This window comes from Agrilus planipennis, unplaced genomic scaffold (genome assembly GCF_000699045.2).
Source record: "Agrilus planipennis isolate EAB-ADULT unplaced genomic scaffold, Apla_2.0 scaffold9, whole genome shotgun sequence".
Lineage (NCBI taxonomy): Eukaryota > Metazoa > Arthropoda > Insecta > Coleoptera > Buprestidae > Agrilus > Agrilus planipennis.
In genome coordinates, this window is record NW_020442467.1 from 2,950,199 (window position 1) to 2,970,052 (window position 19,854).

Genomic DNA, 19,854 nt, shown 5'->3' on the forward strand with positions numbered 1-19,854 from the left:
CTAGCTTAATTCAACCGTTCTCTTCAACGTCTATCTGGCGTCGAGACGCTTCGATCCAAATTATGCCTTTTGTATTTATATAGTACATAATGTACTTATATGCTTTTAAAGATGTACGTGTAGGTCGTAGGTGTAGATACATTTAATAAAATAGGCATATAATTTCTTCGAATTATTATAGATAATGTATATCTAATAATTTAATCTGTTGTCGGTGCATGACATACGTATGCACAACGAATTGCACTTCGATTTAAATAAAAGATGCATTTAAAACAAGTATTTTAACAGATGAAAAATATTGTATTGTATACCCGGTATAAAAACAGTCGCCACAGTGAATAGTTATGTTGTCACCTAATTAAGACTAATTTAACTCATAATTCAATTTCTGAGAAATAACAACCTTTTATCTCATAAAAACAATTATCTCAAGCTGTATCTGCTAAAGTGAAGTAAATACCTAGTATTTTTTTGTACTAAAAATGAACAAAAATCATATTACTAAAACAAATGGATATTTTTTTTATTTATCTAAATGCTCTCAGTATTTACCAACTGTGACAATATTGAACACTAAAAGTATTTTTTATGCGCCAACAATTACTGAGGTATATTGGAAAAACATTTAATAAATTACAATGTATAATAAAATGATATCAAATAATTCTTCGTATTAATATTTTAAAAATAAAAATCACATCGCTGAAAAAACTTACGTTTTATGAGGATCTTTATGCAACTCACTGTCAGTTAGTTGCACAATGTAAGTTGGCTTTTATTCTTTCGCCTAGTTTGCCACTTTTGCTTATAGCAAATCTCTTGATTTGAGATGAATATTTTTGCAGTAAAAGTTTCGAAAAAAACGTGAATAACTAAATTAAGTAGGTACTTGTCGAATAAGTTGTGAATTTAACTTAACGATACTCGCGAAACTTGGCGAATGCGGTGAATTAGAATAAGACAGGAACGTCTATATTTAACATGCACTAAATATAATGCTTAATCGTAACATAGAGTCGTAACTTGTACCGCTACAGATTTACAGTGTGCAACTAATTTTAATCACCTGTCAAAACAATCGAAGTACCTGTGTTTTGTTGGGTATTACAGGATTTTAAATACACCTTACTGTTACTTTTATGTGGTATCAGAAAATTGTTAATAAAAATATGCATAATGATTATTCAATTACTCAAGTAATTTGCAATAAGTACGTTAAAAAAATCAAATTACACACTAACCTTTATGCAGTGCAGAAATGGCTCTGAAAAATTAAATGGTCCATGTCACTAAAACAATTGTTATGTAGTTCATTCACTTTACACTTCGATCATTCTAAATACAACGCAGCTGAAAATAATTCAGTAATTGCACAAAACGTACCCCCTCAAGAGTTAATCTAACTTTGTCAAACTCCGTGAACTGTCAAGCATTGTCAATTGTGAAAGTTTGACACAAAACAATAATAATAGTAATGACTATGTCAAAATTACTTGTAGCCAACACCTAGAATGAATAAAATCGTAATAGCTGACAATATAACAAAACTTAACTGAGTGTATACTTTGTCCCAAAAGGTTTTAATATAGACTGTATACAATATAATAACAATGTGTAAAAATAAAACATTAAAAGGGTTTTGCAAATTTGTATTTATAATTGTGAGTTTCTAAACAAAGCATTTCCGGTAATTTTCACTTTTATATCCCAAAATTTTGTAACAGAAACAAAATTTCTTGTTTGTTTCCAGAAATTAATCATCTATTTAAAATTATTTAGCTGCAGTTTAATCAATGAATTTATTGTCTCCCTCGGAAAAGCTCTTAAAACTTTCTCGCTTTTTAGAAGCATCTTCAGAGTGGTGAATAGTTTATCGAGACTGCTTATAATGCGCTGATGGGATCTAATCAGATCGAAATAGATCAGTATCATGTAGTTTCAATAAATCTCTACTAAAGAACTTAAACGTTTTTATTAATTAGTTTACGATCCTATCATTCAAGCAAGCTGCGTCGCCGATTCAGTAATGCATTTGTTTAACGTCGTATTTGTCAGTCAGGTTAAACATGGTTATTTTAAATTATTTAGTTAATCGTATTTGTCCACCACGGTATTCAATATGAACTATTTTTGTAGTAGCAAATGCCCACTAGATGGCGATATACTGATTCTATTTAAAAATGACAAAACTAGAATATACCTTTACTTCCCAAATATAAAATCAATTTAATTTGTTTTGAGTTTTTTCATTTCCTAGTATTTTTTTATTGTATTTATGAACTCCACTATTCTATCTGTTAACATTTTACAAAAATGACACTTTTTTACTTTATCAAATCAATTTACCATTACTAATGTCTTCGCTAACAGTTAAATATGGCATTATACCGCAACGAAATATTATAAACTATAGAAATCAAAATGTTTTCTAATTGGGTTATATTTTATTAACTACCTTTACAATTAAATGCGCAAATCACAAAACTCAACAAATGTGTTCCTTACTTCCACATTTGCCTGACAGCTTTTTGTGAAGCAAGGTATTTCGTAACGAAAGATGCAATAGTAAGTCCAACCAACACCATAACAATAAGTCCATGGTCAAAATCTTCCTTTAACAAATCGAAAGTTTTGGACGGGGCTACTCGTGTATAAAATAAATCCAAACCATGCACCAAAACCAAACAAGTACTCTCTAATCTAGCCGGCGACACACTTATTCCTCTCACTCTTAGCAAACTTTGATTATAGTTAATGTTAGCTTCAGGAGGAAGAGGTAACTCTGGTACATATGGAATGAACCCTTCTTCAGGTCCAGAAGGTCCAAAGGCACCTCGAGGCTCCATAATCATCCACGGCACCTGAGTAACGGCCCCATTGGTCAAAGCAAAAAGCAAATGCTTGCTTGTTATACCTCTTTCAGTAAGTGTTACTGTAGCTGCTGAAGCAACTGCAGGTAAAATATAGGCCTGACTTTCTACATGGGGCAGCTGACTAATAGCATGTGAACTGAAATGGGTACTGTTACTTTGGAAAGAACCTTCATATAACTCCAAAGCCACCACCTCAGTTCTTCGAAATCTCTCATTAAAGTATGTGTAAACTAACCAATTTTCTGAGTGGATTATGTGGATTGGTTCTCTGGTTCTTTTATGACAAGCAGAGTAGATTACTAAACCTGAAACTCCATCTATCAAATAAAATGTATGAACATTTTTATGGAGTGGATCATCTGTTAAAGTAGATAAAGCAATTAGATTTGGATTCACATATTTGTATAGAACCGAACGGTCACCCAGAACACGACCCTGAGAATGTACAATTTCAGACGCGGGGCGAATTCCATATGAAACTACTTCTGAAGGCCCAAAGTCTACATTCCATTTTAACGTTGCTTTTGCTTCTTTTTCAGTACTATGTCGAAAACTGTATCCCGATATGGATTTTCTGTCTTTGTTAATATTAAACATGAATAAGACATGTCTATAAGAATATAAATCCATGATAGCACTTTCCGGAACTAGCTCAACAAGTCCTTCAGTAGTAAAAATGATCAATGGCTTTAAGAAATTCTCCGTCTCTTGGGGCATCAGCATAGCTTGTTGTATAGGTGATGATAAATATTTAACATTTACAACATTTCCGGTTATTGGATCAAATATGTACACTATACCATTTCCCGAAATACTGCTCTTCATTAAAACAATACATTGTGGTGAAAGAGGGTGATGTCGGGCTGTTCTTTGGACAAAAAGGGCTGCAATTTGGTTGTTTAACCCATCAAACGGACTAGTATTTGGTAAGTACTTGGACCAAACAATGTTTCCAGTTAAAGTGTCCAAAACAAACAACTTTCCTACTTTAGTGACTAATACAATAAGTTTATGTAAACCAAAATCATCTCTCCATAATGTAGTATTTGTAGTAGTTTGACTTCCGGACATTAAAAGCTTTAACTGATTAAATTGACTGGTTATTCTTTTTTTAAACATGTCAATTACACCTCCAGATCCGATGTCAAACTCATGTTCAATTGAAGCATCTAGAGGAGAAACAGGAAGTTCCACAAATTCAGTAGCAACTATTTGGCTTAAGGCTTCCTCTCTTGTCCATACTATTTTGCCAGATGGCAACTGTATAACTGACAAAGAGTTGTCTAGTGTTTGAACCAAGACCCTGCAAGCAGTTCCTTTGCAAATAGCACAGAGAATGTTAGGTTGCCAAAATTCTTTGTTTGTTTCAATGGTAAACACTATTTCTTCACCAGTTAATGTATCTAAATTTGTAATTTGATATTTGCCATTATTTTCAACCATTTGAGATATGTGTAGCAATATATTTTGTTCCCCATTGGTTGCCGAAACAACTGAAGGAGATACTTCATATGGCAAAAGATAAAAAGATCCATCAGGGTTTAGGCGTAGCACTTTGGCATTATCATTTTTTACCAAGATAACTGAAGATTCAGTAGATTTAAAAGGCAGAATTGACATAGACTCAGATTCTTTTCCTACATCACTCAAATCATAAGCATACATTTTTTGTTCTTGGAGTAGATTTATATATTTTACTTTGTTTTCGTCAAGACATGCAAAAAATAAGCCACTTATGGTACATTGTGTAAGATCTTTTATCCAAGGTCCATTAATTTTGATACTTTTTCCACTATTCTGACCACTTAATAAATGATACTTACTAAGTTCTATATGTGAATGAGGTACTGCAGCAATATGTAATAGCTTATTTTCTGATACAGTAAAGTAAGATGTCATGTTCTTATCAAGATGAATTGTCCATTCTCGTAGCAAGGTGCCAGAAGATAAGTCCCAACCTCTTACAAACCAATTATGACCATCACCTGATACCGACACTGCTTCTTTCTGAACGTGAAGTAACTTAATACGATGCTCTAATGGATTTTCTAAGACTTGCCTCCATACAATTTGTCCGTTTTTTAAATTTAATGAAGCAATAACATTTTCTTCAGTGGCAACTATTATTTTTTTAAGTGAATCGAGGTTTGCAAATTCTATTTTTCCTATGTATGACTGCTTCCAATCAAATTTATCAACTTGGTCTTCATACAAAGCAAATGTTTTGTTAAAAAATAATAGAAAAATTAAAAATTCCAGTAATATTGATTTAAAATAATCCATCTCCTTCCACTACCCTCACGTTGTAACTTGTCTTAACTGGTCCTAACCTCAGGAATTAAACTGAATTAAACTAAACTATTGAACTAAACCATAACTGACCATAATTAAACCACAGTATAAACAGTATAATGCAGTATAAACCTATATAGTTTATTCTGTGACTAAATTATGTTGAGGAACATAGATAATTTTAGGACCATCTCAGGACCATGCCATAGAAAGAACTGTCAGGAACATAGATAGTCAGGAACATCGACTTTAATAATGGACATGCCTCAGCGGTCAGAATTGTGCTACAACAAAAGAAACAGATAAAACGAAGTTTCGGACAATATCCATCTCTCTCAGAATAGTGCGTAAGCGTGTCATGAATTAAAAGTCAATTTATTCAAAAACTACTGAAAATATGATCATTTAATTGAAGCCAATTGATTGCGTATCATTTCTGTTGAAGACTATATCTAATATTTAAATTATTTAGTGGTAATAATTAAATAAAATACTAAATTTTTCATTGATATTACTAATCGCATGCGCCATTAGTGAATCATAGATAAAAATATGACATAACATAACAATGCCATTGAAAAATTTAGTATTATTTGTAATCATTACTAATAAATAATATAAAAACACATTCCGCTTACCATAATAGTTTAATTTTTAAGCACAAATGACACGCAATCAATTGACGTCAATTAAATTATCATATCTTCAGTCGTTTTTGAATAAATTGACATTTAATTTCCATCTGCACCTCAGTTAATTTTCTTTTTTTTTACGAACTAATAGACGCACAATTGTGGTACTTATATATTTAAAACCCGCGAATAACGCATAATTTACTGGTAGAGTTTAAATCAGAGGATTATTTGTATCGGGTGCCAGATTCACGTAACAATATAAGTCAATTATCTCCATAATTATATCTACAGGTAATCTATAACCTGCTTGTCAGTTGTTGCATCTGACAACTAGCTATCTATGACAATTTGACAGTTACCTGTTACTTACCTGCATGCTTATCTACCAGTTGTGTAGCGTTTTGTAGCCATGTACTGATAGCAGAGGTAGTGGCCGGGACGTAGATAACACGTCTACGAGTCCCCAAAGTGAGTTACACTTTGATGATTTTTATCGAAGTAGAACTGCTTATTAGTTAAACTGAAGAAATTCTTCATTTTAAGTATTATTTTTAATTCCTGGCTGGAGTATAGTTTACGATTCTGTTTTTTTATTCCAATATGGCAAGTCCCAGAACTAGACGAATTCTTCAAGAATTGAAGCCTCATGATGAAAATGATGTACAAAACTCTCACTAAAGGGATGTATTTCTTTTAAACTGCTTACTATAATTTGTAGAAATGTTTTGAATGTGGAGCACACAATCCTCAATGGGTATCTGTAACATATGGTATTTGGATCTGTTTGGAATGCTCTGGGAAACACAGAGGTCTGGGAGTACATTTATCTTTTGTTAGATCTGTGACAATGGATAAGTGGAAAGATGTTGAGTTGGAGAAGATGAAAGTAGGTGGTAACCGTAATGCTAGAGTATTTTTTGAGTCACAATCAGATTATGATGATAGCATGAGTATTCAACAGAAATATAACACGAAAGCTGCTGCATTGTATAGAGACAAGGTAAGTTGCAATAACAATTACTTGAAAGTGTCAAAACTGATAAGGAATTTTAAGATTTCAACTTTAGCACAAGGTAAACCTTGGGATGAAAAGAAATCATCAGCTCAAAATCATAGCATAAATTTAAGTAATTGTAATGATTATAACAGTGGTTATAACAGCAATTATTATAGTTCTTCAAATTCATACCAGTCTTGCAATGATTCTTATCAAGGTAACAGTTACCAAAACTACAATTCTATGGAATTTAAAGATCAAAAAGAAGCTTTCTTTAATCGTTTGCAAAATGAAAATGCCTCTAGAAGAGAGTAAGTAATATTGAAAGCATGTTGATAATGGTGATAATGAATTTTTTGTGTTAAAAATGTAGTGATTTGCCACCAAGTCAAGGAGGGAAGTACACCGGTTTTGGTTATACAAAAGAAACCCCTCCAAGAAGCCAGTCCCAGGAATTTGTAGATACTGCACTATCATCATTAGCAAATGTGAGTGTTTCTTTAAAACCTAATAATCAACATTTATAAATTGGCATATGAAAATGTCTATACTAATATTTCAAGAAATTATAACAATGTATGAATGAGTTAAACTCAAAAACTTTTTCATTGTTACAAAGCTGAATTAATTATTTTTTTGATATGGTAATATCTTTTTTCTTTTCTTTTTTTTTCTTCAATTGCATATTTTTTGTTTGAACCAATTTAGGGTATCTTTAAATCTACAAAAGATTACAATTATCAACAAAATAGAAATATTTTTTGGTTGTTTGAACAAGTCAGTTAAAAGGTTGGTAGTAGGTAATGTGTATCCATGTTTTAAAGGTTTTTCCTACTATTCATTTTTATGATTTCAAATATAGGTGTCAAATAATTATTAAAACACTTGAACTATCATAGGTGCATTCTCTAAAAACCAAACAAGAATATTTAAATTGATACTTTTGTTAAATATTCCACGATTTATTGTTTTGTAACTGCGGTTGGCATCTTCAGTGGTGAAACGGTTTTATTTTTTTTAAATTTTAAACGTTACATGGTAAGTCTTACCGATTTGAATTTTAGTTCAATTAAGTTTTGTTGGTAAAACATTTTGTTGTCTGTGCTATTGAATTCAGTTTCTTTTAAATAAATGCGTTTAAAAAACTGTTGGCTTGAAAGGTGACATTTCTAACAAATAATAAATTTAAAATGTTTCCTGTTTTTAATACTCCTTATCTATGCAGGGCTGGTCTTTGTTTTCTTCTGCTGCGTCAAAAGTCGCTAGCAAGGCTTCAGAAAACGCTATAAAATATGGAGGATTAGCAACACAGAAGGTAGCTGATATAAGTGTACAAGTTGGTGAAAAGGTATTTTTTGTTAGTTTTGTTTTTTTTTTCTTCACTCATTTTTTGTAATTTTGCTTGTTATTTCATTATTTTATTATCAATTTATTTTATTAGGTAAAAGGCGGTACAATATTAGAAGACGTGGGGTCTCAAGTGACAACTATTGCAAATAAGGTTTGTCATTAATTCTTGTGGTACATACACTGTGTGTTAAAAATTAATAAATCACTAGGAAATTGACATAAATTCCATGTTAATTTTATCGCAAATCACTAAACCGAGTTTTATATCCTCGTATCCGTATATGGCTGGGTCGTACCTACTAAAAATGATCTAAAATATGCAACACCCTTTAGAACGCTAGGGTTAGAATAGCAGGTATCAGCATCATGTTGTAGCCTCACATTTCTGAACACTTTGTTTTTTGAATTGCGTTATTATCTTTATTAATAAATCATATACACAATAATAATAATGTACAGTGGATTTCGGGTATAACGACAACGAAGGGACCACTGTAATTTCGTCGTTATATCCAGAAGTCGTTACAGGCAAAGTTAAAGAAGATGTAGACATACACTGGTTTTCAATGAAACAATTTTTGCCTTTTTTTAACAGTAAATGTAGGTATAGTCAGGTATAGTATATATAATCGGTTTAGTGAGAAAATTAACTTTTAATTTGTCACTTTTGTAGTGATATGTTGATTTTGACGCTTTATAATTTATAAGTAACAATAAAAGGTATGTATAACGAAAAACGAATGCATCTGATAAAAATAAACATAAACCAAGTAAACTGTTAGATTAATAAATAGAAGCGCGCGTTCCCTTAAATTATTCGATATCTCCTCAGCGCATTGTACTTCCCACCAGTAATATAATTTTTAATTAATTGATGAACTTCATTAAACTGTCTTCTATTTAATCGAAATGACCCTTTAAATACTCTGTTTTAAACTCTCCATGACCTTATCATTTTCGAAGATATGCATTTACTTTAGTTTTCTTCCTTTTTCAATTGAGTAAATGCAGTAAGTCCTTTCCAGATTCAGATTCTAAAACGAGATTTAGTTGCTCATTCGCTGTCATTGTGGAAATAACTTGGGTGTGGGCTGTATTCAATTTGCGTTATCTAAGCAAAATGTACTCCTGGGCTGGGTTTTGGCCAAATGTGGGCTATGCGTATACCGTGCGTGAGCTGGGTTTAATTTGCAATTTGCGTCGAGGAATTGATTCTTTTGTGCGACATTTTCTTCGGGTGGGCACAACAATCTGATGAATAATTTAGAAACGCATACGGGGCAAAGAAAGAAAGAAACATTTTTGTTATTTTTATATTTTATTTTATTTTATTTTACAATGTAGTTGAACAATAATGCTATAGTATCATTGTTGTCTAGCATTTCTCCTAATTATTTTAATTTTGTTAGATGGGAGAACTTGGTAGAAAAGGATGGCAAGAAGTAACTGGAAATAATAGTACCAGTCGTCCAGGAGGTGACTATCATTCTGGAGTATTTGGGGCGCAAGGAGGTACTTTACCAGGAGAAAGATCTTCCTTAGTCAACAGTGGGAGTGGATCTGCTCGAGGAGACGAGGATTGGAGTTGGAGCAGTCAGCAAGGATCCAAGTAAGTATTACACGGTGGTTAGTCGACCGCTAGTGGAGGACTATTACGTAAGGCTGAGGGGTCAAAAATTGATGAGTTTTTTCATGGCTGTTTGTAGTCAGCCGTCAGTAATCGACTACTTTAATTGCTTAATAAATACGAACTATTGCACTTATCATTTAACAAATTCGTTATTTTACAAAATTCACACCATTTTTCTGATTTTTTTTTTAAGAGTTGGTATCATTGAGTTTTGCTATTTTATATATGTATAATATAGGTAAATATGTTAGGTTAGGTTAAGATCTTAGAAATTATATGGAGTGCTCGTTCCTATCCTTAGTACATTGTAGTACACGAAACCATGATAAAGATACCGTTCCATTTTTTGGGTACTAGAAAGGGCGACATTCCGTGCAACATTACAATACGTAGACCTCTCATCTTACCTTCATTCTACTCGACTGATGCCTTAAAGCACAAAGTTCTGGAGGCAGCATCCTTTATTACAATAGCATGATCGAGCGCAGAGAGAAATAGAAAGTATGTTGCTCCATTTTTCTCTTTTTAACGCGGCCTGGTTGGCTCTCTTTTCATACAGATGTTAGAGCAAAAGCATATACACTTATGACAGCCATTTTTATCTGCGACCGATGACGCTGCCTTCAGTACTTACACTCTAAGACGTTTTACTGTATTCATTTTATACAGCACACGTAAACAAAGATATATGTCCTCGTAAGCAAGAAGATTAGAGATAAGAGCATTTATTTAATTCGAAGCGAATGGTTCTAAAAAGCATCATCAGTAATAAAGGAAAGAAAAAAAAAATAATCCGCTGCGCGTGATCGAACGCGCATAAATTTCAGTACCGTCAATTTAGATGCTACCCAGGGTAAGATCTAAAAATCTTGAGAAAGTAGTGTATGTAGATGAAGAATATCTGCGAAGTATCCAAAAATTTTGATTGGAATTGTTGCTAAATTGCGTCTAAAAACACGCGAAATAGGCTTTTCATTGCAAACAAAGAAACTATAATATTTATAATAGTTGCTGAGTAGTCTAAATAATCGTTAGAAATGGCCAATATTTCAATTGTTAATAACTTTGTTAGTACAAACGTTATGTAGATGATACTTTAAGAATAATTAGTTGTTAATACAAACAAATAAAAAAAAACGCAACTTGACCTGTAGCTGTAGTTTCCGAAATATTCTGTTTTACTAAAAAAACATTAAATTGTTAAATGTTATTTTGTATAGATTTGGCAAAAGATGAGGCAATTTTGTTCGGGGCATTCGATAGTTTACGGCCTATTCTTTCAAGAACGTAGTTGTACAAATCGATTTTCATAAATTAAATTGTTGAAAATTGTGGTTATAAAAGGGATATAAAAATGGCAATATCTCCTTTAATTTTTGTTTTTTTTTTAATCTAGTTGCGCAGATGAATTCTGCTTCTTTGTCCAGGAATTTCCATAAAATAACAGTCTGTCTCAAGGAAGAGTCGAGTTATTTTTTTTTTTAATCACAGAGACTGCTTATAAATATTAAGAAATGAAACTATGGTATGTTGTAAATAACATATTATACCCACTTACGTTTAATGAATCCACAAAATTATTGAATTATTTCGAGCGGCCAAGAATGTGGTTGGGATAGTCTGAGTGAGCGCTTTAAATCCTTGAAAATCTGTTAAGGAATTTTATTTGCTAAAACTTTTACAATTAACTTTTTCCTACAAAAATTATAGTTTTTTTGTTATTAACGAATAACCTGTTTCGCGTGTTTTTGGTTGCAATTTAGCAACCAGCCAAATTTTTTTGATAATTCGCTGATATCCTTCATTATCATATCTTACCCTGGGTAGCATTTACTTTTTTTGAGATATTAATTCGACTGGCCTTGTTGACAAATACAAAACGGAAAAATATACAACGTGTAAGTATACAACACGCTGGTGAAGTGAAACTTCTTCAAACCCACAAACATACCTGGATAGGGGTTAAGGAATTAATGGTATTATTTGTACACTATGAATTTAAATTTTACACTATACATGAAGGAGTTGCCTGTAATGAAAGTTGCATTGAAGCGCTCTCACGGCTCAAGCGATCCGCACTACGAACTCGCCTAGTAAAGGGGGACATCCGTTGCATGATTTCGTTACATAGCAACTCGCATGAAACGAACTTACCCTACCGTGCGTAAAGTAGTTTCACTTCAAAAATCCCGTTATCTACACGCAAATCGAATGCGCACTGCCTTATTGCACAACGGACGACTGAGTACAACTTGATGCTCTTATCGCTCACGCCGCGATGGACATTAAGCAAGCCATGTATTAGCAGGGCATAAGAAAAAGTAACCATAGTAAACTACCATTGCGCAAAGTGTTTACTTGACATCCGTGTATATGTACCTTTGTCGGAATATTGCATTATTTATGACAGTTTAGCATATAAAAAAATGTAAGCAGGCTCCTTCACGCAAACAAATAATGCGATACATGGATAAAGGTATACCTACATACAAATAGATGCGCGTGAGTCAAAGTGGGTTTACTTGCTTCTCCTGTTTGTAGTCTTCTTGCTCTAAAGTTAGAATAGGCATGATGACAGTATTAAAAAATCAAATAATAAATGATTTTAGAATAAAATATATATTGAAAGGATTCTAAGAAATGATCCGGTTTTAATAAAAACGTTGAGATTAATAAGATTGTTTGAAATATAAACAAACCATTTGTTAGATGTTGCTATTGACGTGTCTCTGTATAGAAGGACTTGCAAATTTTGGAATTCATTTTTAACATACGAAATATTTTTGACAATTTTTTTCGTTGAGCATAGACACAATGCAATGTTTACCTAGCGTGATGTCACAGCGGACGCCATGATACGAGTGTTTTTGTTCATAATTCAAAGCAGATATAATAAAATGAAATAATATGCGTTAAAACGTAATTTATTGCTGAAATAATGTGTTTTTCGGAAATAGTAGACGTGTACTTGCGTTATAAAAAGGCATTTCAAAATCTGTCATTATGTCCATTCTTGTATTCAATATTAAAATACATTTTCTATCATTTATCAAATAATACATTTTTTGTGTTATTTTTGTCTCACCAAGACATAACTTACAGAGTTTCTAGTCCGAGAAGTCCAAATCAAAACTGGGAAAATAATAGTAGCAATTGGGGTGGTGGCTATCAATCTGAATCGTTAGGTTATCAGTCGAATTCGGGAAACAATAGTTTAAATAATTTTAGTATTTCTTCCACAACTACTGTTTCTGAGAAGAAGAACGTTCGTAAAGAGAAAACATCGGAAAAGAAATCCGGCTGGGATGATAAGTGGGGTGATGATGATCTTTGGGATAATCTGAACAAGTAAATGAATTTGACATTTATAGGAATTTTACTTCAACTTATTTAGTTCAATTATGTATATTTTTAAATATTCTTAGCTGATTACTTATTAAATATACTGGTTTATTGAGATTATTTATTCAAGATAATAAACGTTTTATCAAAAATAATAACTCCAAACTTAAATAACTCGAACAAAAATAATGTATCAAGACATCGGATTTCTAATTTTCTATAAAGAAAATAGAATGATATTGGGATGTGGATGTACTATTTTTAATTTAATGGGTGGTATGCATAAACTGAAGTAGATGCTAATTCTTCAAGAAAAAACATTTATATATTTTGAAAAATTTACTTACTTCTAGGATATCACCCAAGAAATGATAGGTCATCTATACTTATTTTTTTTTTATTAATTCTAATAAGGTTATAACTGTCATAAAATAANATTTTGGAATTCATTTTTAACATACGAAATATTTTTGACAATTTTTTTCGTTGAGCATAGACACAATGCAATGTTTACCTAGCGTGATGTCACAGCGGACGCCATGATACGAGTGTTTTTGTTCATAATTCAAAGCAGATATAATAAAATGAAATAATATGCGTTAAAACGTAATTTATTGCTGAAATAATGTGTTTTTCGGAAATAGTAGACGTGTACTTGCGTTATAAAAAGGCATTTCAAAATCTGTCATTATGTCCATTCTTGTATTCAATATTAAAATACATTTTCTATCATTTATCAAATAATACATTTTTTGTGTTATTTTTGTCTCACCAAGACATAACTTACAGAGTTTCTAGTCCGAGAAGTCCAAATCAAAACTGGGAAAATAATAGTAGCAATTGGGGTGGTGGCTATCAATCTGAATCGTTAGGTTATCAGTCGAATTCGGGAAACAATAGTTTAAATAATTTTAGTATTTCTTCCACAACTACTGTTTCTGAGAAGAAGAACGTTCGTAAAGAGAAAACATCGGAAAAGAAATCCGGCTGGGATGATAAGTGGGGTGATGATGATCTTTGGGATAATCTGAACAAGTAAATGAATTTGACATTTATAGGAATTTTACTTCAACTTATTTAGTTCAATTATGTATATTTTTAAATATTCTTAGCTGATTACTTATTAAATATACTGGTTTATTGAGATTATTTATTCAAGATAATAAACGTTTTATCAAAAATAATAACTCCAAACTTAAATAACTCGAACAAAAATAATGTATCAAGACATCGGATTTCTAATTTTCTATAAAGAAAATAGAATGATATTGGGATGTGGATGTACTATTTTTAATTTAATGGGTGGTATGCATAAACTGAAGTAGATGCTAATTCTTCAAGAAAAAACATTTATATATTTTGAAAAATTTACTTGCTTCTAGGATATCACCCAAGAAATGATAGGTCATCTATACTTATTTTTTTTTATTAATTCTAATAAGGTTATAACTGTCATAAAATAATTGCAATTGGTATTAATTCCCCAACATGCGATACATCTTTTACTACATTTGATGTAGATACTTGTAATTTTAAGACAAAAACTTTTTTACATTAGAATATCTCCTTTTTGAGCGTAGTAAGTATTACACGAGTGTAGTGAATAACTACTTTATTGACGAAGTAGGTACCTGAAGCTTTAGAATACACTACGTTTTATACATAACACTCCATGCTATACACTGATAGGAATTAATTTATTCGGCTCGAGGTATTGAGAAATACATGTTCGAGTTTTTAGGTAATTAAAATTACAACACATTTAATTGTCGCGAAACCATGAAAAAGTACGAATTATAGAATTTTGGCTATAAAATATGTTTTCGTTATTGTTTTATTTTCTGTGTTTGGTGCTATTATCATAAAAATAAACGACAAGGATGCATCTTAAAAAACATATTGGTATTAAATAAGTACATTAATGTTATCTATGAAATAATGAGGTAATCGTAAAATATATTTTGTTTGCATAAGAAATAAATTAAGTATTTACTAGAATAGGAACTATTTTTTATTTACTGTCTCTTGTCTAAATATTTTTTTCTTAAAATATATTCAAGCTATTATTTATGGATATGAACATCTATTGTAACATATAATTACATTTTAAAGTTGTTATATAAAGAAAAACATAAATATATTCTACCTTTATTGTTATTCTTTATTCTTTAATTTAAACAATATAAAAGGTGTTTTGACGATCTGCATTTGATCTAGAAACATTTTTAGAATATTCAAGTACATTCTCACAAAACGCACACACTATCCACCAAACTCAAAAAATCTCGTTAGGAGATTTTAAACATTTGTCAGAATACTGGCCGACTACTTTCGATCATCATATTTCTTACACCATCATAGCTACCGACATGCAATCACCATATGTATGATGGAAGACACGAGGTAGCTTCTGATGCACACGGGGTCGGGACACAAGCGGGTCTTGATAATAGCAATTTACGATTTAGGCGCATTCAGACGAGATGGTCCATACTACGATAAAACGCAACTATACACATAATATTATCCGGTGCACTTTTAATTTATATTCTTGGGGAAGAAGAAATTGCTAAAATTCATATTTTTAGGTATTTTAACTAAAAATAATACTATTAGATTGTACAATTTCGAAAATTTTAATAGGAAGAATGAAAAATACCTAAAAAAATGTAAAATATGGATACACTTGGAAAATTATAATAAATGTAATTTATTCCGCAGTGATTTTTATAAATTTCCATAAAAACGAAATGCATTAAAATCTTTATTGACTAGATTCAGATTAAACAATGCCAATAATTATATACATCTCCAAATAGTACAAAAAGCGATTAAACAGCAAAACATGGTATTAACAAATAAATATAAAATTTGCTNTTTTTCCTACTGCAGATTACCTAAAGTTAATGAGGAAAAATTTTGTTGTTTTGAGTAAAACCTTCAGTCAGTGACCGATTTCGACAACTGCGTGCAATAAGTATAATAACAGATTACCAATGCAATATCCGCAGCCCTTTGAAATAATAGTAGAGCTTGATCTGGATGTTGCTGCTCCAAAATTTTTGCAGCCTTATCTAAAGCAGCGGCAGCAGTATCTGCACTGCCATGGGATTGATACATATTGGCAGATTTCTCTGCCAAAGATGGCACATCTTTTAAATCTCCCAATTCTTTGCATATCAGAATCGCTTGATCAAGAGCCTTTGCTGCATAAAAAAGTCTTTAATGTTATAGGAAAATATTTTACATCTGTCTACAAAGTGGAAAACATGCATTTTTGATTGTTTACATAACTCTGTATTTAAATAAGAAAGGAGACTAATAATAAGAGCGGTCCCCTTTTACGAGAATTAAATAATTGCATTATACATTGTGAAGAAGTTTGAAAATTAGATACTTGATTGAGACAAAAACTGACTGGATTCAACTATTAAAGCATCTGAATAAACATTTTATATTGTTAAATTATAGTGAATAGCTGCTTTTAATAGGAAGAATGAAAAATACCTAAAAAAATGTAAAATATGGATACACTTGGAAAATTATAATAAATGTAATTTATTCCGCAGTGATTTTTATAAATTTCCATAAAAACGAAATGCATTAAAATCTTTATTGACTAGATTCAGATTAAACAATGCCAATAATTATATACATCTCCAAATAGTACAAAAAGCGATTAAACAGCAAAACATGGTATTAACAAATAAATATAAAATTTGCTGCAAGTAAAATGTTAAAAATATTTAACAGTGTTCTAACTAAATGACAAACATCTGTATATATCTTTTTGGCTTTATCAGATATTTTAATTTTTTATCTTTGCAATTGAGCCTTAGGAATACGTATAAGTACAACAAGTTCATTCATCACTATAATGATTTTCCTACACATACTTATATAAGTAGTTTTATTTTAATGGGTAAAAATTGAATAAGAACGATTTATATATGAGGATACATAAGATTAAAAGACTCATTACAAAGGCTTTTCTTTTAAATTGCATAAAAATAAAAAACGTTAATTCAACTTAAATATGGGCTACTTCTAAGAATTTTAGTGTTTTTGAATCAGTGTCCCCAAATGATTATTAAGCCTTGTTTAATGATGGTAAACTGGTAACAAAATTTTTAGCTCTCCAAAAGTACTTATTCCCTCCATCGGTCGCGCTGTTAGAAGAAATCGAACAAAATTTTATCCCGTAAGACTTCACTAAAAATGAATGAATTTCCCTATATTCTAGCAATGCCTCATAGGAGTGACAGAATTATGGCTAGCTCATGTATTTATAATAGTTTTAATCTAACGACGCAACCATTCCCACATGATTTTTTCGGAATCGACATAACTTAGTGCAAAAATTAGTATTAGAATAAATCCGTACGTGCAACCAATGGCGGGATAAAATGATATGCGACCAATGAAGAGTTAACAAATTAGAAGGTAATGATTTTTTGTTTTATAACTTTCAATAAAACTTTATTAGATACCATGTGCTCATATTCGAAAAGGTCGAAAGTACATTAATGATAAGTCAATTCAATACCATTAAACATCAATAATATAGGTGAAGATTGAAATCAAATTTAAACTCGTTCGAACAAAAACCTTATGCACATTTGCAAAGATAGTGCAGATTTGAAAAAAAAAACTTTTCTTATTGCTACCTGTTTATAATCATTTAATATGGCTCATAAACTAAGAAATCTGTTTTTAAACTGTTAAAGCATAAAAGTTCAGTTAGATTTCATCAATTATAACTAATAACTTTTTATGGAATGTAACGTTTTAATGTAGCATTTAAGTACTTGCGCTTTGCTAGCTTCCTGGGTGGGGTAGTTTATTTGTTAATTACAATTACTTCTTTTATTTAGTTGATTTAACATAAACTACCTTCAAACTCTTCTTCATCATTACCTGGTTTTAAATTATCAGTAATTTGTCTTGTTTCTACTTCTTCGGGGGTATGTTCCTGAAAAAAAAACGAATGTTTTACAAATAAATTCTTAATGAATATCTAGAAATTATACCTCTATAGTGGCAGTAGTTTGCAAATTAGGAGAAACATAAGAGGGAGCTGCGTTTTCACGAACGGTTGCTTTAGGAGGACAACTAATTCCTTCAGGTAATTTTAAATCCCTTGCAAGAATTGCATACTCAACGTCCATATGTTTGATAAACGGATTATTTAAGGCCTTTTTTGCAACATCGGGGTCTTCGTCATCATATGCTTGTAAAAGCATTTCCAATGTTTGCACTTCGGGGCCTTCGCAGTAATTTCCTACCCGATTATTAAAAATATAATTTTGTTAGTTATTTAAATTTTACTATTAAATTCTAATAAGGTTATAACTGTCATAAAATAATTGCAATTGGTATTAATTCCCCAACATGCGATACATCTTTTACTACATTTGATGTAGATACTTGTAATTTTAAGACAAAAACTTTTTTACATTAGAATATCTCCTTTTTGAGCGTAGTAAGTATTACNTATATGTATATATATTGTAAAATTCCGAATCTTATACGTAAATATTTCAAGAATCCTTGAAAACATTACCCCATTCCTTAAATGCTTTCTCCGCAGCCACAACATCCTCTCTGGCTAATTGGACAAGTACTAAAGCAACAGCCAATCTACCAGTTGCTTGATAAGACTCAGTTTGTTGTAGCAAACCAATTTCTCTACGTATTGCATCTGCTGCTAAATCATATCTACAAAAATTGTTTAAACAAAATGTGCAGTTATGTAATAGTAATTATTTGCTTACTGTTTAAGTTTCACATGCAATCTGGATACTTTGCTCATATATTCTGCTGATTGCCTCACACTGTCTTGCATCTGTAAGTAAACAAAAGTTTAGGATATTCATTAAATAGCGTATGCTGAATTTAAATTGTATGCACAAGTGACTATTAAAAAAAAAAAACAGAGCAGATAAAGCAATTGAAGAGCTAAAGCAAGGCAACATAACTTACAACCTAGTAATTTTACTTATTGAATAAAAAACATTTTAGTTAATATGAACTTCTTGGTCCGAAATTAATAGAAACTGCCAGGCGTGGATTCCGATTTTAATCTTATTTGATCTCATCAAAACACCAGAGGTAGTCTCGACAAATCATATCATCGACGAAAATAAGGAGCCCTTTAGAAGTAAGTAGAGTTAGATACGGCAGCTTGCCCAACTAAATCGACACAGTTTGTATACGTAATGGGTACGTATTCATTCTTGGTCAACAATTTATCGATACTATCACATGTGAATTGCGTTTTCGATTGTACTTAATGAAATGTTCGGGATTATTTATCAATTGTTAATTTTGTTAACGCATGGGAAAACAAATTGAGATTACTTCTTGACGAATTCGTTTCGGCAGTTACTCGAAGTTGTGGTGTCGGGGTTGATAGACGACTGACTGAAACGATGTTTTTCGCCGTAGGTATGAAAATAAAAAATATATTCGAAAATTACATCACTTAAGTTGTATAAACCACTCCTTTAACAATTATCAAACATTAATGTGATATCAACGTAATTACTTCCCACTACATATTACCTCAAGTTAATGAGGGAAAATTTTGTTGCGCCGTTGCACCCTTGCCGGGAACCTGGCTTTACGTACCAGTAATCTTACCACTAAGCTACAAGAGGCGATAGCAGCAACAACGACGGAACGTACTTACTAGGCCCTAGAGTCGTCGAAATTAATGTATATATTTTTATA

The 19,854-nt window shown here is 31.4% G+C and overlaps 4 protein-coding genes across 5 annotated transcripts in view; 1 reads left to right on the plus strand and 3 right to left on the minus strand.

Annotated features, from left to right (window-relative positions):
• Positions 1–1,448, minus strand: part of LOC108735517 (F-actin-monooxygenase MICAL3) — a 126,958-nt gene extending 125,510 nt beyond the window's left edge. Inside the window, exon 1 of the mRNA XM_025981224.1 lies at positions 1,245–1,448. The gene's annotated coding sequence lies outside the window, so the exon portion shown is untranslated. The remainder of the gene's footprint in view (positions 1–1,244) is intronic.
• Positions 1,449–2,427: 979 nt separating this feature from the next.
• LOC108735533 (ER membrane protein complex subunit 1) lies at positions 2,428–5,338 on the minus strand. The gene has a single exon (XM_018467533.2). The coding sequence runs from the start codon at positions 5,157–5,159 to the stop codon at positions 2,505–2,507; it is 2,655 nt and encodes an 884-aa protein (XP_018323035.1). The 5' UTR covers positions 5,160–5,338; the 3' UTR covers positions 2,428–2,504.
• An 814-nt stretch (positions 5,339–6,152) lies between these two features.
• Positions 6,153–13,239, plus strand: LOC108735534 (ADP-ribosylation factor GTPase-activating protein 1). 2 transcript variants are annotated; one of them, XM_018467535.2, is made up of 8 exons: positions 6,153–6,463; positions 6,522–6,803; positions 6,858–7,111; positions 7,174–7,288; positions 8,026–8,148; positions 8,242–8,301; positions 9,560–9,759; positions 12,870–12,976. In XM_018467535.2, exons 1-8 carry the CDS (start codon positions 6,404–6,406, stop codon positions 12,889–12,891), a joined length of 1,116 nt encoding a protein of 371 aa, XP_018323037.1. In that variant the 5' UTR covers positions 6,153–6,403; the 3' UTR covers positions 12,892–12,976. The 2 variants fall into 2 exon arrangements, with proteins under 2 accessions (XP_018323037.1, XP_018323036.1); XM_018467534.2 differs by having other exon boundaries at positions 6,155–6,463; positions 12,883–13,239.
• Positions 13,240–16,721: 3,482 nt separating this feature from the next.
• LOC108735518 (gamma-soluble NSF attachment protein-like) overlaps positions 16,722–19,854 on the minus strand; it is a 5,579-nt gene continuing 2,446 nt past the window's right edge. Inside the window, exons 4-7 of the mRNA XM_018467504.2 lie at positions 18,897–18,983; positions 18,686–18,840; positions 18,153–18,403; positions 16,722–18,094 (exon numbers count right to left, since the gene is read on the minus strand). Coding sequence (XP_018323006.1) covers positions 18,002–18,094; positions 18,153–18,403; positions 18,686–18,840; positions 18,897–18,983 — 586 coding nt within the window. The 3' untranslated portion in view covers positions 16,722–18,001. The remainder of the gene's footprint in view (positions 18,095–18,152; positions 18,404–18,685; positions 18,841–18,896; positions 18,984–19,854) is intronic.

Bases quoted from the DNA above. Each gene is read 5' to 3' on its own strand.
- LOC108735533 (XM_018467533.2), bottom strand. From the start codon at position 5,159: ATGGATTATTTTAAATCAATATTACTGGAATTTTTAATTTTTCTATTA.
- LOC108735534 (XM_018467534.2), top strand. From the start codon at position 6,404: ATGGCAAGTCCCAGAACTAGACGAATTCTTCAAGAATTGAAGCCTCAT. The intron at 6,464-6,521 runs GTACAAAACTCT...TATAATTTGTAG, and splicing joins AGCCTCATGATGAAAATGAT to AAATGTTTTGAATGTGGAGC. The intron at 8,302-9,559 runs GTTTGTCATTAA...TAATTTTGTTAG, and splicing joins TGACAACTATTGCAAATAAG to ATGGGAGAACTTGGTAGAAA.